The sequence below is a fragment of the Priapulus caudatus genome, unplaced genomic scaffold, assembly GCF_000485595.1.
Source record: "Priapulus caudatus unplaced genomic scaffold, Priapulus_caudatus-5.0.1 Scaffold1594, whole genome shotgun sequence".
In the NCBI taxonomy this organism is placed as follows: domain Eukaryota; kingdom Metazoa; phylum Priapulida; class Priapulimorpha; order Priapulimorphida; family Priapulidae; genus Priapulus; species Priapulus caudatus.
Genome location: NW_014578655.1, coordinates 9,156 through 27,592, shown reverse-complemented (window position 1 = coordinate 27,592; position 18,437 = coordinate 9,156). Strand labels below are relative to the sequence as shown.

General features: G+C 46.3%; 2 protein-coding genes and 1 long non-coding RNA gene across 3 annotated transcripts in view; 1 reads left to right on the top strand and 2 right to left on the bottom strand.

Moving 5' to 3' along the window:
- The window catches only part of LOC106817094 (negative elongation factor E-like), a 19,734-nt gene extending 16,276 nt beyond the window's left edge, over nucleotides 1-3,458 (bottom strand). Inside the window, exon 1 of the mRNA XM_014821742.1 lies at nucleotides 3,311-3,458. Coding sequence (XP_014677228.1) covers nucleotides 3,311-3,424 — 114 coding nt within the window. The 5' untranslated portion in view covers nucleotides 3,425-3,458. The remainder of the gene's footprint in view (nucleotides 1-3,310) is intronic.
- A 223-nt stretch (nucleotides 3,459-3,681) lies between these two features.
- On the top strand, nucleotides 3,682-7,368 carry LOC106817098 (selenoprotein T-like). The gene is made up of 5 exons (XM_014821745.1): nucleotides 3,682-3,855; nucleotides 5,232-5,469; nucleotides 5,678-5,765; nucleotides 6,573-6,718; nucleotides 7,151-7,368. Exons 1-4 carry the CDS (start codon nucleotides 3,695-3,697, stop codon nucleotides 6,680-6,682), a joined length of 597 nt encoding a protein of 198 aa, XP_014677231.1. The 5' UTR covers nucleotides 3,682-3,694; the 3' UTR covers nucleotides 6,683-6,718; nucleotides 7,151-7,368.
- A 976-nt stretch (nucleotides 7,369-8,344) lies between these two features.
- On the bottom strand, nucleotides 8,345-14,803 carry LOC106817097. The gene is made up of 2 exons (XR_001394993.1): nucleotides 14,702-14,803; nucleotides 8,345-9,022 (listed from the first exon to the last, which is right to left on the bottom strand). It is a non-coding gene; the product is annotated as an uncharacterized LOC106817097 (long non-coding RNA).
- Nucleotides 14,804-18,437: the final 3,634 nt, after the last annotated feature.

Here is an 18,437-nt window from a genome sequence, read left to right as displayed (position 1 = left end):
TCGGGCCTCCGGGTCGGCACCAATTTCGAACGCTGAGCGTAATTTTAACCTAAATTAACTGAAAATAATCCTAGAACCTAGAAGAAACTATCCCTTTAAGTTAAGGAGAAAATATTCCCCTCCATTGACACATCTTGATCTTTGACCCTTGACCCCCAAATTAGACATCCCGAGTCCTTTTCGCGATCCCCCCCGACGTCCCGAATATCAAGATCATATGTCGCGCGGTTAAGATTTGTGCCGTAACTGTTGACGCACAGACGAACGGCTGGACGGACATTCATGTGATTAGAACTACAAGCTGCATCTGACTTCGTCAGCTGAGCTAATAATGTAACCCAACAAGAGTAGGGTTACAACAGGGCTCGAATTAAGCGACAAGAAGGGCAAGGCAATTTTTGTAGGGCATGTGAGAAATCTATCTCTTGGCAGAAAGGCAATTTTAAAAGGCACCAAGGCAACTCTCAAAATTTGAGAAGAGCACCAAGGCACTTTTGTAAAATAAAGGAAAACTTATAACAAATTAGTACATCAACATCGTCTTGCTTTTCATGTACAAAACAATATGCCCCCATGTAAGCTTACACCGTAACACCGACCCCTGTACCCCCCTCTGCTAATGGAAGTACAGTAACAATAAATTTTACATGCCTGCTATCAGGAGCAAATAATTATCAGATGCTGTTATTATTCCCTCCTGCGACTATCGGTTTTAAGCTCATCATTGCAACTCCAGCATGCACGTGCACGTGTTATGTTGACTCGACTAAAAACGAAACTAGGGCAGTAGATTAAAGGGCACCGGGCGACGGAAATTACACAAAAGGGCAAGGCAGGTGACTGCCGTCGGTCTGGTTGGATTTCCAGGGGCAGTATGGCGATTGATAGGGGCACCGACGGCAATTGCCGTCGGTGCCGTCGGTTAATTCGAGCCCTGGGTTACAACGCGAGCCTATTCTTTTCTTTGGAGGAGCCCCCGAGTGATTCACTTAGGGCGGTTTTATTGTGCGTCTTTCGAGACGAGAACTTCCAAACTGGGTTTATTCTAAACACAAACCTTTCTTCGCTATCCTGGGACTTACTATGTATCACAATACTCTGTATTAAACTAATATAACCTGTTACAAAATTTCGAAACGACGAATGGCGATATTTCAAGCACCATTTCGGCTAACTTTGGCTCCAAGATCGAATGCATCATGGGATGCCTGCTGTCAATCATGACGTCACCAGAGCCAGCATGTCAAGCAACACAGGAGCCGAAGTTATCCAAATGCAATGCGCATTGGGAATGCATGCGTCACAGGTCAACAAAAATGGCGCTCGAAATATCGCCGCTCGTCGCTTCGAAATTTTGTAACAGGTTACAGGCCTCCACCGCGCACCCGAAATTGTGCCATGGTGCGTGCATCATCGCGCCTCATAAAAGTGGTTGAAATCGCGCACCAAGAGAGTTGTCAATGTAGGGGGGTACGAAAAGGTTAGCAACACACAACAATTTGTGGTGTGTAAGTAACTGAACGTATGGCAGAGGTACAGGTTACTACCCTCTGGTTTATACAACTAGACAACAGCATCCGAATACAGGTACCTACACGGTAGCCACAAGTTACCTGCTCGTTTTCCACTATACGTGGCGAGAAGTGGTTTTCTGCCGACGTGAAACAGTCGTAGGGCTGGAGAGGCTACATACGTGGCTACTACATACAAGTAATTTGGCTAGTTTGTTGATGGATTGTGATGATATTTCGTGATGAAATATGCAGGTACATGGATTAGAGTCTCTAAGGATGAAGATCAGAATAAATAAAAAAGTTTATTTTTACATCCGATCAACTCTTTTATTAATCTGTGTGCTAGTGTTGGGTTGTTGGATGAAAAGAATGTAATCATGACGAAGCCATAGAATGAATGAAGGTGAAAATGAATGATAATCAGTGGATTGACATGACATCCCAATTTTCATTTTGGATTTCACTCTAGACTGAGGATTGGTCATGATTCCATCATCACACCCCAAGAGGCATGATGGAGAGCCCTCAAGGAGCTCTCCATCATCTCTTTTAAGGGTGTGATTTTTAGTGGAGCTCTCCATCATGCCTCTTAAGGGTGTGATTTTTTAGTGGAGCTCTGCATCATGCCTCTTAAGGGTGTGATTATGTAGCGTGAAAAGACCCCCTATGGTGTCCTAGGGGAGTCATTAGTAGTCCTCCTGTACTTTTCAAATCTGAAAGCCTGAGGTTATATTAGTTTAATACAGAGTATTTTGATACATAGTAAGTCCCAGGATAGCGGAGAAAGGTTCGTGTTTAGAATAAACCCAGTTTGGAAGTTCTAGTCTCGAAAAACGCACCATAAAACTTCCCTGAATGAATCACTCAGGGGCTCCTCCAAAGAAAAGAATAGGCTCGCGTTGTAACCCTACTCTTGTTGGGTTACATTATTGTATCTAGTACTAGTACTAGTATTAATAGTATTACTACTTATTAGTAGTAAGTAGTAATGCCTAGGCTAATGTGCTGGTGAGTGGTTAGATACAATAATGTAACCCAAACCCAGGATAGGGTTACAACGCGAGGCGATGGTTTTCTGTGGAGGAACCCCCGAGTGAATCACTCAGGGCGGTTTGCTGGTGCGTTTTCAGAGACTAGTACTTCCAAACTGGGTTTATTCTAAACACGAACCTTTCTCCGCTATCCTGGAACTTACTATGTATCACAATACTCTGTAATAAACTAATATAACCTGTTACAAAAATTCGAAGTGACGAGCGGCGGATATATTGAGCGCCATTTCTGTTGACATGTGACGTACGCATTCCCAATGCGCATAGCGATCGGCAAACACAGCGCCCTCCGATTGGTCGGTAAATCCGCTCTTCAAACCGCGAAGTACGTCACAGGTCAACAGAAATGGCGCTCAATATATCCGTCGCTCGTCACTTCGAATTCTTGTAACAGGTTATATTAGTTTAATACAGAGTATTGTGATACGTAACATAGTTACAGTAAGTTCCAGGATAGCGGAGAAAGGTTCGTGTTTAGAATAAACCCAGTTTGGAAGTTCTAGTCTCTGAAAACTCACCAGCAAACCGCCCTGAGTGATTCACTCAGGGGTTCCTCCACAAAAAAACCATAGACTCGCGTTGTAACCCTATCGTGGGTTTGGGTTAGACATTATTATATCTACTCTACACTAGTGAGTAGTGAGTGGTGATTGGTGGTTGTGCGTAACACTGCGTAGCTGCGTGGCGTACCTAGTTCATATTGTAATGTATGTTTATTGTTGTCAGAATTCTAGGTATCCATACCTTTTTCCTAAGCTTTGCGTATGTTTTAAGCAGCATTTCTTCCTCATCCGTGTAGGATGATGGAAAATTGACGTACACCATTGGCATTAGGTTTGACTTCAACTTCGGTAACATCAACAAAAATACGTGAACATTAATCCTATCGTGCTGCCATCTCCAGTGTACTAGAGAAGAAGAGTACAATAAAATAAAAGCTTATACTTATAGAAGCAACCTAATACTAAATAGCTTCATATTTGTTGTTTTTCAAAAAAAAACGCATTTTATAGCGTAGTTAGATCGAAATTATTGGTCTGATTAGTTTTATTTTATTTTATTTTACACGCTCGATACGAATCATCAACGAATCATGAGTCATGTGACAAGTGTCAAAGGTCAGCAAGTATGGCCTCCATACGAAATGTTGTTCGTTCGTCTTTATCAGTGTTTTTAGGTTTATTTATAATAAACGAGCTTATTTCGACAAGCTTTGTAGCAGCAGTAAGAAAAGAACCTGCGATGTCCAGCATGAATTTTGCGGGGCCCACTCTAAAGTTTTTGTTTTGGTAAGATTGGTGTGAATGATCATGATGTCTGATCGCCGATGGCCCCCGATGGCGATGATCCGATCACTCATCAGCGATGTCATGCTAGACATCGAACCTAGGCCTAGTTTGCTGCGCAGTGCGACGTTGTCGTTAGTTATGCTTATGGTAACGAACGCCATGAAACGGAATCACGAAACGTTCTAATGTTCATCGTTGAGCATTTTTCTGAAGTGATTCACCCAGGAAGTTTTATCATTTACTCTTGCGGTAGGCTTAGCTATCAACAGTTTCGCTTGCAAAACTGAAACGGGGTCTCAGTTACTGAGTGAGTGTAACCTTGTAACCTTGTAAGTATTAAAGTAATAGTCTTCAAAGTGCAATGGACTATATTGAAGACGGAAAGAGACAAGTTGATCAAATAGATAGATCAACACTACTAGTACTAGTACTGATCGCAGTAGAAAAAGCCTCAAATTTGCAATTTACTAAAGGCAGTGGCTGGAGTAGCTCTAGTAATTATGCTCATAGGGTCTTAGCCACAAGTTCCAATCTCGCTTAACACTACGTGGCGAGAGGCCTTTTTCGCCGTGTAACTAGTCGGAGAGCCTGGTCGGTTTAATAGGGTCTATGTCCCCCAGGGTACTGCTGGAACGTACCCTGGTAACTATCTGATATGGTTAGGGTTAGCCGGTTAGGGTTAGCCGGTTAGGGTTAGGGAGTATTTTATTTTTTTATTTAGGGTTAGAGTAGGCGTAGGCGACTCCCTAGACTCGTTAGTGGAGTAGGCGAGGTACGGTCCGGCATATTAGATAGTACCAGGGTACGTTCCGGCAGTATCCTAGGGAACATAGACCCTCTCAGCAGTAATTATAGCCCGCGCGCAGTTGCCGCAAGGCTATAGGGTCTTCTATTACGGATGCTCGGGACCAACTTAGTAACGGTTACTTGCGGCTATAAAACGTCTGTGATAGGCAATTAAGAAGTACAGAGGAAGGGAGAGAATTTCAATACGAAATGGCAGAAACAAAGAAGCTAAACTTAAACTCCTTAAAGCATTTCCCAGAGGTCATTCACCCAGAAAATTCTATCATTTATTCTTGCGATAGCCAAGCAAAACTGAAACAGTCTCCTCAGTACTGAGTGAGTGTGTTATCAGAATGAGGGTGCATTGCAAAAGTTTTTAAATATATCTATTTCAAAAACTCGAAGCGAAGGCTGGCATTGTTTACAGGAGCCCTTTCTGCTAGCATAATAAAAGCACACAAGTTTCAGAGTATTGCGATGTTCAGAGTACCAGGTATTACTAACACTATGATTTTAATATATGTCTGCAGTTGAAATGAAATTGTAACATGATTTTATAAATATAGCATGGCCATTTTTTTCTATTTCAGTTACTCCTGAGGGTACCGTCGCGTGTATGAGCAGTTTTCACATGCCATACGCGAGAAGTATCCTTATCTCTCCATCGAAGGAGAGAACTTTCCCGCTCCGCCTCTTTATTCATCCTTTGCGAGTTTTCTCAGCATTGCCAAATTCATAATCATATTCCTAATTCTGTCCGGAAACAACCCGTTTACGTTGTTGAACATGGAAACGCCGACCTTTTGGACGTGGGCCATCGAAAACAAGGTAATTAAATGTTTGCGAAGGCAAATTATGTTAAATTTAATCTAATTTATATTTCATTCACTCAGTTGTTTCTGTCACCAGAATATCATGGACGAAATAATGTAAGCTTTTCACTGGCTGATTAGTTGGTTAAGTATACGTATTGAACGTTGCGGAAATGCATTTATAGTGTGTGTAGGAATAATAATTAGTTGTGTGTTAATTCCAGGTCTATTCTTGTATGATGGCATTTTTTATATCAAACTTCGTTGAGACCCAGCTTTTGTCTACAGGAGCGTTTGAAATAGAATTTAACGGTAAGTACATGGTTCTATGTTAAATACTATTGTTAAAGCCGCACTATGTGCATCTGCACGCTAATTTATCCAGTACTAGACTAGCAAATACTTCGTGTCATGCAGAATCATACTACCTTATGACAAAATAAACTGTAGTTCCTCCCATTTCACTGCGCGCTGTCTTATAAAAGGCATTTGAAAATACCTCCAATGTTGTTCAAATTTTCCGATGTTGTTGACACTTAACTGTCGCGTTGCTCTCCCAAGCAACCGTGCAGCGGTGCTGTGGTACAGCGGTACGGGTGTAGCAAAGATAAAAACATGTGACATCACCGAACCGCTTCGAGGCTAAATTGTTTGGCAAACAAGTCGGCGTTGGCGCCAGATTACCAGATTTCGCACCTCTTTCTTGTGGGTTTTAAGCAAATGCGCAGTGAAATGGGAGGAACTAGTTTATTTTGCCATAAGGTAGTGTGATTATGCATGACACGAAGTATTTGTTAGACTAGTACTGGAGAAATTAGCATTTGGATGTGCATAGTGCGGATTTAATGTTATTGTTATGTCAATAATTATCATTATGTTAATTATTTAAATAGAGTAGTAAATTAGTCATGAGTTAAGCATGGCTGCTAGCTACTTGTAAACTGTAATACATATTTAGATGGGCATTATCGTTTAGATTATAAAGTTTTAATCAGTACAGCCATTGGTTATCAGAAAGAAAAGCATAATTAATAATGGTCATTAATATGGCCTGTATACTCCGGTTTCTCGTCGATTTACAGTAAAACGCTACACAAAAAATGTCGTTTGCTGTTCTAGATGTTCCGGTATGGTCCAAGCTTGAAACGGGAAGAGTTCCATCCCCGCAAGAAATGTTCCAAATCATCGATAATAACATGAGGATGAACAACTTGAACAACGAGTTCTAAGGGATGACTCATGCGAAGGGACAGAGAGACGAGGCGGTACGTGATGACATTAAAGCAATCTTGACAGTTGCATAGCTAGATTACCGTTTGTACCTAGACCAGCCAAGTATTCATGCTCTCTCTGTATTTCAGATCCTTATAATATCATTATTATCATTATAAAATTATAAAATCTTAAAATCATTATAAATTTTCAACGCGTTGTGTGGCCATTGTTGTAGAATATTTTTAACACGAGTTTTGAGTTAAGAAGAGATAATGAAGCTTGTAGATCTATCGTATGCCCGTTTCGTTTACACGTTTATATTCATCAATATATTTGTATCATGAGAGATCGCAAATGTATTGGCATCTATAGTACTGATTCGACAATATTCTCAAAAAATTTTATTCTCAATTAATCAATGAAAACCCCTCATTTTTTTGTACCAAGGTAAAATGTGCAAAACTGTTATTTTTTCCCCACAGATGGCGCTGTGGAGCTCCCAACGTGATTCCCTTGCTGACGACCGAATGAAGGTTTGCACGTAAACTGGCAATGAACGGTAGTGCACGCCGGAGGAAAAGTCGTCGTAGCGGGAGCATCACGTAGCGAATACCCAGCAGCTTTTTCGACCTTTGTCTCTCTCTCTCTTCCTCTTCCTCCTCCTCTCTCTCCTCCTCCTCCTCCTCCTCCTCCTCCTCCTCCTCCTCCTCCTCCTCCTCCTCCTCCTCCCCTCCTCTTCCTTCTCCTCCTCCTCTTCCTCCTCCTTCTCCTCTTCCTCCTCCTCCTCCTCCTCCTCCTCCTCTTTTTCCTTTTCCTCTTCCTCTTCCTCCTCCTCCTGCTTCCTCCTCTTCCTCCTCCTCCTCCGAGGATTTCGTCCCACGCTGCGCACGAGAACGCGGAAATCCGTTTGCGACGGTCGCGGTCGGACGATCGGTGTTTGCGTGTCGTTGTTTTTTGTTTCGTTCGTGCGAGCTCCGAATTCCCAACTCGCGGGACGAGTATCGCCCCGCGGGCTCATTTTATTTCGGCGCTGCGTAGAATAGACGTGACAAATGCACACTTGCTTAACGTGTTTTGTCTGGTCGTCTTCTCGTGTTTGAGTTTCAGTTTTTTCTACGTTTTTGGTTGTGCGTGCGAATATCGTTTAAATTTGATGCAACTTGCGATTGTCATACGATTTGGTCGTAAACGAGTCTCGTACGTGCGTGCGTCCGCGTGCGTGTATATATGCGTATATATATATATATATATATATGTGATAGGGGTATTATTTATAAATCCGCATGTGTTTACGTGCACGATGTAGTAAATGTGCAGAGCCGTGCAGTGTACGTTAACGGTTCCAACTCTCGCGCACTACGAGATAACGAGCGAAACCTATATATGTCCGACAGTCGCCGCCAGTACTTTAGGCAACAGTTGACTGTAACAACATTCACCGTAAGAACGTTGACCATAGCAACAGGTAATAACACGTATATATTGACGAAGTAACGGCTGCCTGTAAGCTAGGTTTACGTAGCGACGCGTTTTTCGTCTCTTGAAGCGGGCTATACGTCATCTTTTCGTCTATGCGAAAAGGGTCGTGATGTGCGCGGCACAAATACGTTTGCGTAACGAAACGCGTTTGCCCCGGTAGTTTAAGTAGGCGGACGTGTTTTTTCGTAATGTTTTTTCGTTCGAGCGACAGTGAGTAACCACGGCGGTGATTGGCCTTTGTCGTAAATGCTGTAATTATTGTTTTATTCGTTTGATAATTATGACAATGGTTAGCTGTAAACGTTTCTCGAATTTCCCGCGGAACTCCTGTTCTTGTCGCGACGCCTCTCGATTTAAAACGGGTTTTCGTCGCGTAACTTTTACGAGGAGAAAGACGATCACTAATACATGGTAAAGTCACTAGAAGCAGTGTTTTTTTACTCATGCTATCCACGTTTGTTTCCTTTAACGAGTCCGCGAACTTGCAGTGTTAGATGTTAATCGAAAGGTAGGCGATTATGATCGATCGAAAGTTGACTTACTAATAAATTTTAAAATGAAATCCACACTCGCTTTGTTTGCTCGTTTCTTTCGACAGGTCTCCAATTCACCGTGATTCTAGTTAGCACACACACTGCTGTCAGCCCCGCAGCTAATTAATATTAACATTAATGTTAATTAATACGCATTCTAACCAACATCGTGGTGTTGCTCACTGTAGTGGCGCCTCGCCTGCATCATTGCCTTCCACGAATTACGAGCAAAGAAGGTGCCAGCAGGTAGAGTAGTAGTGAAAGCGTCCGATAGGTGGCAGCATTCTTCGTGAAGTGAACGCGCTTGTGGCAGTCAGCGCCGTAGCAGCACTCGGTGCAAGACTGAAATAGGAGCACAAAATGCCGACCAGTGTTAGACAAATGCGTAGTTATTCGGCGACGTATCTACGCACACACACACACACACACACACACACACACACACACACACACACACACACATACACACGCCGCACTCACACGTACACATACAAGCACAAACACGTACACAAAAAACCTAGCCCAACGCCGCCACAACACGCGCCCAATAAAAACATCGTGCACCGCGCAATAGCGTACACATGCGAACACGCACGCACGCACGCACACGCCGCACGTATTGTCGTCTGCGGCAGCGTTACTCGCTCTGAGACTCCCCACTGACACTTCCAGCTAGCATGCCGTTCTCGCACGGCCACGACGAGGCAGTACTTCTCGTACGTATTACGTTGCCGCCTTCCTCTCGTAGACATCTGGCGAATAACAAATTTAATAAAAGATATTAAAATAGAAGCCTACGATGTTTCTTCAGCTGGCTATAGACAACGGGCTCACACGCACGCACGGCACGCACGCAACACATATCACGCGCGCGGTGCACAAGATATAACCCCTAGAGATATGGAAACTAAAATCCTCTCCCCTCTCCCTTTGCATCTTCATGGAATGCGTCACCAGCCTGTGTATTCGCAATAAAGAATAAACCAAAACAATATCTCACAACGTCACAACACGTTCACCGAAATACTAGGATTATTCGCCATTCGAGGAATTAGAGCTGGACGTGATTGATTGATCATTGGATGACGGCGGGAGAGGCGTCGATTATTGCGTATTTTAATGACCGGGGAATGTTGGCATATTATTTTACATGGGATATGAAATAAACCCTCCCGCTCCACACCTCATCTTGGTGTGAACAGCTGCACGTTATATGGTGTATGTGTATATGACAGTACATGTGTATGTGTGCTGTGTGTGCGTGCTGTGCGTGTGATATATATAGTGCGTGCGCTGCGTGTCGCGCGTTGTGTGTATATATGTCGCGTGTTTGTTATATATAGAATTGTGTGTATGTGTGTGTGTGTGTGTGTGTGGTTGTGTGTGTGTGTGGGTGTGTGTGTGTGTGTGGTGGTGTGTGTGTGTGTTGTGTGTGTGTGTGTGTGTTGTGTGTGTGTAATATGTAATGTATGTATGTGTGTTGTCTGTCTGGTCTCTATCGTGTGTGTTGTGTGTGTGTGTGTTGTGTGTGTGTGTGGTGTATTGTGTGTGTTTGCGTTGTATGTGTGCTGTGTTGTGTGTGTGGTGTGTGCTGTGTATGTGTGTGGTGGTGTGTGTGTGTGTGATGTGTGTGCCGTGTGGTGTGTGTGTGTGGTGTGTGTGCGTGTTGGCTGTGTGTGTGTGTGTGTGGCGTGTATTGCTGTTGTGTGTTGTGTCGGCGTGTGTGTGTGTGCGTGGTGTGTGTGTGTGTGTGTGTGTGTGATGTGTGTCGGTGCTGTTGTGTGTGTGTGTGTGTGTGTGTGTGCTGTGTGTGTGGTGTGCGTGTGCCGTGCCATATGTTGTGTGTGTGTTGTGGTGCCATCGTGCTGTGTGTGTCGTGTGTGTGCCGCGTGCTGTGTGTGCGTGTGTGTGTGCATGCTGTGTGTAATACGTTGTGTGTGGGCATGTTGTGTATATTCACCCAGCAGGCGTGTCCGGCTTGGGCACTCCACAGACATCGCTTGCCTGCCGCCGACCCTCGCCTGCCACCATCGACGCACACTCGTCCGATCGACTGCAGTGTAGAAGCAACTCGCCTCCACCGGCGCCACCGTCGCGTTGTTCGTGCCGTCGCCGTCGTCGTCAGCGGCGGAGCTCTCGAGGACGAAATTCCCGTTCCGGTGCGGCACCGGGATCTTCCGGCATCCGCCGTCGCGCGCAGACTCCTGCTCGGCGGCGCCGGAGGTACGTACACCGTAGAGGGCCGCGCTGCGGGCTGGTTGAGCGAGTCGCCATCTTGGATCTCCGCGGCGTCCTACACCTTGGCGCTGGCGCGTTCGGTCTGGAGCGCTGGGGAAGGCTGTGTGACCGTCATCGCGTCGGTCGGGTCCGTCTCGGCGCTGGGCGTCCTGGCAGCGACAGCTATTAAGAGCGGCCAGGTGAGAGAGTGAAGTAGAGCTAGAGAGGAAGATAGAGAGAGGAGAGGAGAGAGGAAGAGAGGAGAAAAGGGAGAAAGAAACGAGCGACACACACACACACACACACACCAAACACACCGCGCGCGCGCGCGCGCGCGCACACACACAACAAAGCACACACACTCACACAACCACATAGACACAGAGACACAGCACACCACACACACGTAGAAAGAGAAGATAGGAGAGAGACGAGGAACGATAGGAGAAATAAAGAGAGAGCGAGTAAGCTGTGTGTGTGTGTGTGTGTGTGTGTAGTGTGTGGTGTGTGTGTGTGTGTGTGTTTCTGTTTTTCTCAACCATCTACAGCAAAGCATCAGCATCAGCTGCAGCAGGTGCGACCCGAAACACAGGGAAAACACGAGTAGCGAAGCATGCCTCGATCCCACGTATATAATATCAACCTCTCAGCTATTATCTAGCTCTCTTATTATTATATCTTGCCTCCTCTACGAAACTTCTCACGCTTCTGGTTGTAGCCGCAACAGCAACGAATTAACGACAGCGGTGATTTTCAAACTTGCAGACAGCCTTCAACACGCGGGGTGGGGGGGGTGAAGGGGGGAAGACCACGCCCACGCTATAGCGGATCGAGAGAGCGCGCGGTACCTGCAGTGTTTGGCCTGTCGCTGTACCACACGCGCCGCAGCACACACACCACGACACACACACCACACACGCACACATAACCACACACACACACACACGCACGCGGCACATCAAAACACACACACACACACACACACACACACACACACACACACACACACGCATCACACACACACACGCGCACACATACGCACGCACTACACACACACACGCACAGCCGAACACACACACACCACACGCACGCACACACACACACGCACGTGCGCACCACACAGACACACCAACACACACACCACACACACACATCACACACACACACCGAGCAGTCACACCACAGCACGCACACCGCACTGGCAGATTGGCGCGTTAAACGGCCACCTGTTGCCTCCAGGAAGAAGAACGATAGTTTTTCCAGCAAAGCACGGACGTGATTGACTGCGTTTGCGCTAATATATATATATGTTATGTATATATATATACGTCTTTTGTTTTAAATTTTGCCGTGGCGGTTGGTGTTAAATAATTCGCTCATGGCGGCCTGTTGATTGCCGAATTGAATGGTCGATGAATACATTCGGTTTTCTGAATCTTTCGCGGATTTCATTTCTCGTGTTCGCCTGGCACCCTCCTTCCCACCCACAGCACACACACACGCACACAGCACGCACGCACGCACGCACGCTACAGACAGCGACGCACGCTGCACACACTCAGCAGCGCGCGCGCACACACGCGCGCGCGCACACACACACACACACACACACACACACAACACACACACAGACACTAACACAACACACCACACTCACACACACACACACACACACACACACACACACACACACACTGATAATGTTATTCGTTTTGCGTATACAGCGAACAGCCGCTCCTTTTCGTAGATATACTGGGCATATGAGCGAACATAGGAAGCATAGCTACTTAGGGCAAATAGAAAAATTGAGATCCCTATAACTAGAAATACTGTCCACCTCAGCCACCCCCATCTCCATTAATTCTCATCCACGGCCTCTATGTGTGCCTTCCACCTCCTCACTGCTCTAGCTTCCTCTTCCCATTCCTCATCCTCCTCTTCGCTTTCCACCTCCTCATCCTCCAGTTGTTCTGGACGAAATAATGTAAGCTTTTCACTGGCTGATTAGTTGGTTAAGTATACGTATTGAACGTTGCGCAAATGCATTTATAGTGTGTACATCCTCCTCTTCGCTTTCCTCCTCCTCATCCTTTACTCTCTGCCTCCTCCCTTTACCTCTCCCAACCATCCTCTTCTTCCTTTTCTTCTGTACCTCCATCACCTCGTCCACATACTCTATAACTACTATACTATCTCTACTCTATAATTTATAACCCTTCTCCCTCCATTCTTAAACAATTAGAGACTATACTCATGACGCCTTAAACGTAGCATTTTATTACAGAAACTTGGAAACATTACAATAATAATTAAATGATGGCAAATAAACAAAAAATGCATTTCCTAGCAAAGTCCAAAACTCTCTTTCGCCTATTCTACTGATAATTTTTGGTAAATGCCGTTCAAATGAATGCTCGGCTACCACCTGTGGGGAAACGAGATACATGGTACAGGATAAATATAATAAAGTGTATAATAAAGTAATAATAACCAGTTTTCCAGTAGCGTATCTCATGCAAACCACATATGTAAAACCATATATGAAACACATGCTACATTTTAATGAGTCATCATGACGATCGCGTTTTTGTGTTGCTGTGCATAATAAATGAAATATGATCTTGTCATTTCTTACAAGTATTCTCATAGCAACGCTCTGCGTTCATGGCAACGCTGTTCTCGTAGCATTTAAAACATTAGTCGTAATTAAGTGCTATCTTAGCACTAACATTAGCCTTTACGATGTTTCGATGTTGCGTTGCCGCGTTTTTCTCGCTGTGCGAGGCGCGGCGATATTACGTCTGTCATCGGCGGATATATACATGTAGCGACGTACACCTTATTCCGACGCTATGTGCGTGTTAAGTGTTTGCCGCGCCGTCGGCAGCCAACGTCCGTCGTCGCCGTCGGTCCGTCGTCGCTGCCGACAGATCTTGGATGCGTGTGAGTGTGCGTTTGTGTATGAAAACGAAGATATAATAATATATATTAACTATAACAATATTTCATAAGCTATACTAATATTTAATTAATGACAACTTTTTTATAGATAGAGTTCTATAATTTTGTTGTTTGTGCACAGCGGCGCTCTTGCGGCGAACTTGTGTGTTGCATAGGAGCAGTTGAACGGCGTTTGCTGGAAATTATTACAAATAATAGGGGAGAGAGAGTAGAGAAACATTAAGACTTTGGTAGTAAATACATTTCATATTCATTTACTATCATTTTATTATTATTGTAACGTTCGAAGTGTTGCGATAAAATGATAGATTTAAGGCGAAATAAGTAAAGTCTCTAATTGTTTGAGAATGGAGAGAAAAGGGTATGTGGACGAGGACATAAGAATAGGTACATAATAAGAAGAGGGAGAGGAAACGGTGAAAGAAGTGAACTACAATGAGGAGGAAAAAAGAGAAGAGGAGGAATGGGAAGAGGAAGAGCACTGAGGAGGTGGAAGGCGCAGATAGAGACCGTGGAAGAGAATTAATGGAGATGGGGCGGTTGAGTTGGACGGTATTTCTAGTTATAATGATCTCAATTGTCATACTATCATTATGCTTCCTATGTTTGCGCATGCCCAGTATCTATAAAATGGAAAACTCGATGTAAATTCCCACATAAACATACTCGCGGCTGTTCGCTGTCTACGCAAAACGAATGTACACATACAAGCACAAACACGTACACACACTCGTATGCACACGCGCACAAACGCGTACACATGCGCATAAACACGCACGCACGCACGCACGCACGCACGCACGCACGCACGCACGCACGCACGTATGTCGTCGGGAGCGTTACCTCGCTCTGAGCTCCCCACTGACACTTCCAGCTAGCATGCTCGTTCTCGCACGGCCACGACAGGCAGTACTTCTCGTACGTTACGTTGCCGCCTTCCTTCTCGTAGAACGTCTGCGAAAAAAATTTAAAAAAAGAATAATAGAAAGCCACGATGTTCTTCAGCTGGCTATAGACACGCACACGCACGCACGCACGCACACACGCACGCACACATACCACGCGCGCGTGCACATATATAACCCGCTAGAGATATGGAACTAAACTCCTCTCCCCGCTCCCCTTCTATCTTCATGGAATCGGTCCACCACCTGTGGTATTCCAATAAAGGTAAACCAAAACAATCTCACAACGTCACAACACGTCACCGGGAAATACTAGGAAATTATTCGCCATTCGGGAATAGAAGCGGGACGAGGAAAAAATTGATTGATTGATTGATTGATTGACGGCGGGGAGAGGCGTCGATATTGCTATTTTAATTAACCGGGGGGAATGTTGGCATATTATTTTACATGGGATATTGAAATAAACCCTCCCCGCTCCACACCTCATCTTGGTGTGACCAGTCCACGTTATATGTGTATGTGTATATGACAGTACATGTGTATGTGTGCGTGCGTGCGTGCGTGTATATATATATATATATGTGCGTGCGTGCGTGCGCGCGTGTGTGTATATATGTGCGCGTGTTTGTATATATAGCAATATGTGTGTGTGTGTGTGTGTGTGTGTTTTGCAATTTAATTATATTGCGTAATCGTTTCCAAGTTTTCTGTAAATAAAATGCTACGTTTATAGGCGTCAATGAGTCTATGTCTCCGTTAAATTGTTTAAGAATGGAGGAGAAGGGTTATAGAATTAAGAGTAGAGAATAGTATAGTATATATATGAGTACTGGGAACGAGGTTATGGGTAAGGTACTAGACGGAAGATGGAGAGAGGAGGAAGAAGAGGATGTTGAATGGGGGAGGTAAAAGGAGGAGCAGAGAGTAAAGGATGAGGAGGAGTGAAAAGGAAAACGAGGAAGATTACACACTATAAATGCATATTGCGCCCAAGCGTTCAATTACGTAAACTTAACCAACTAATCAGCCAAGTGAAAGAGCGTTACAGTTATTCGCCCAGGTAAGCAAAACTGGCAGGATGATAAGGTGAAAGGCGAAGAGAGGAAGTGAGGAATGTGAAGCAGGAAGAGGATGAAGGGAAGAGGAGAGCTAGAGCAGTGAGGAGGAGGGAAGGGCACACAATAGAGGCGCGTGATGAGAATTAATGGAGATGGGGGTGCTGAGTGGAGCGTATTCTAGTTATAGGGATCTTCAATTTTCTATTTGCCCCGCTAAGTAGGCTATGCTTCCTAGGTCGCTCATATGCGCCAGTATATCTACGAAAGGACCATTCAACGAACTCGCCGACCTGTTTCGCTGTATACGCAAAACGAATCAACCATTATGCAGTGTGGGGTAGTGTGTGTGTGGTGTGTGGGCGCGCGCCGCGGTGTGTGTGTGTGTGTGTGTTGTGTGTGTGCTGTTGCGCGCGCATGTGCTGTTGTGTTGGCGACGCGGCGTGCGTGGTCTTGTGTCGGCGTGCGTGCGTGGCGTGCGGTGTGTGTGCGTGGTGTGTGTGTGGTGTGTGTGTGGAAGCGGGTTGCAGGCGAACACGAGAAATAAAATCCGCGACAAGATTCAGACAACCGAATGTATTCATCGACCCATTCAAATGCGTGCGAATGCACAGGCTCGCCCATGACGAATTACTTAACAGGCAAACCCGCCACGGCAAAAAATCCTACAAACAAAACGTAATATATATAATAATATATACATATACATATATATATGATAAGGCAAACGCAGGCCATCACGTATTTTATAGTTATAGGACGCTTCTCTCTGGACGGCAGCACCAGGGCGTTACGCCATCGAGCCATGGCGTGTGCTGCGTGTGTGTGTGACTGCTGGTGTGTGGTGCTGTGCTGTGGTGAAAATGTGTGTGTGTGTGTGTGTTGTGTGTCTCTGTGGTCTCTGTGTGGGTCGTGTGTGTGCGGCGCCGCGCGCGGGCGCCGCGGTGTGGTGTGTGTGTACGTGCTTTTATATCATATAGTGTTGTGTGTGTGTGTGTGTGTGTTGTGTGTGTGTGTGTGTGTGTGTGTGTTCGTGTTGGTGTGGTGCGTGCGGCCGTGTGGTGTCGGGTGTGTGTGTGTGTGTGTGTGTGCGTTGTGTAGTGTGTGTAAAACGTGCGTGCGTAATGTGCTGTGCTTGTGTGTGCCGTAAGTGTAGTGGTGTGTGTGTGTGTGGCTGGGTGGCTGTGTGGGGGGGCGGGGGGCTGGTGCGCGTAGTTGTGTACGCTATGACAGCCAACAACTCAGCGTACGCCGCTCGTCTCGAGTCCGGCATACGTGGGGCGTGTCTTCCCTGTTCTACCCCCCCCCTCCGAATCCGGGTGAAGGCGTCATGACAGTTTGAATCATCCGTTGTCGTAAATTCGTTGCTGTTGCGGCCTACACCCAGAAGGCGTGAGAAGTTACGTGATGGAGGCAAGACAGTATAATAAAGACTAGATAAGATAGCGAGAGTGTTGATATATAACGTGGGAGATGCTTCGCTATCGTGTTTGCCCTGTGTTTCGCGCACCTTGCGGCAGCTGATGCGATGCTGCTGTAGATGGTTGAGAAACATCACACACACACACACACACACGACACACACACACACACACACACACACACATCCAGACTCTACCGCTCTCGTCTGTTATCTCTTCTCTCTCTCTTTCTCTCTTCTAACGTGTGTGGTGTGTCTGTGTCTATGTGTGTGTGTGTGAGGAGGGTGTGTTGTGTTGTGTGTGTGTGCGCGCGCGCTCGTGTATTGTGTCTGTATGTGTATTGTCGTGTGTGCGTGGTGTCTTGTGTGTGTGTGTGTTGTGTGTGTGTGTGTGTGTGTTGGTCCGGTGTCGGTGATGCGCTCGTTCTCTCTCCCTTCTCATCTCCTCTCCCTCTCCCTCCTCTCTCCTCTCTCTCTCCTCCTCTCTCCATCTCTCTCTCTCTCTCCTTTCGGCTCTCGTCTTTAGCTCTCAGTCTCTCTCTCTCGCTCTCTATCTTTCTCGTTCCGGTGTTGTCGTGTGTGTGTGTGTGCCGTGTGTGTGGGCGTGGTGGTGTGCTCGTGTGTGTGCTGTTGTGTCTGTGTCGCTGCGTCTCTCATCACCCTCCTCCCTCCTCCCCTCCTCTGCTCGTCTCATGTGCCTGCGTCTCTCACTCACTCTCACACTGCTGACGCTCTTCTTAGCTTGTCCTCTGGCCAGGACGACCACCAGCGCCGACGGGTCGCCGCGCCGACGCAGCCGATGACGTCCACCAGCTCGCCTGCCTCCATGCCGAACCGCCAGCGCAGGTGAAGACCGCGGGAGATCCAAGATGGCGACCGCCCCCCCCCGCGCCCTTAGCGGGACGTACCTCCGCGCCGCCGAAGGCCCAGGAGCTGCGCGCCGAACGCGCGGAGCCAGCGACTCCGGTGCCCGCACGGCGGAACGGGAATCTTCCGTCCGAGAGTCCAGCCCTGATCACGGACGGCGACGACCGGCGACCGCGTGGCGCGTGAACGAGTTGTCTCAACTGCAGTCAGAACGTGACGACGTGGCGTGCGATGGTAGAAGCGAGGGTCGGCTGAGGCGAAGCGATGCTGGAGTGCCCAGCTGACATCGCCTGCTGATGAATATACGCACATGCACACAACACAGCGCG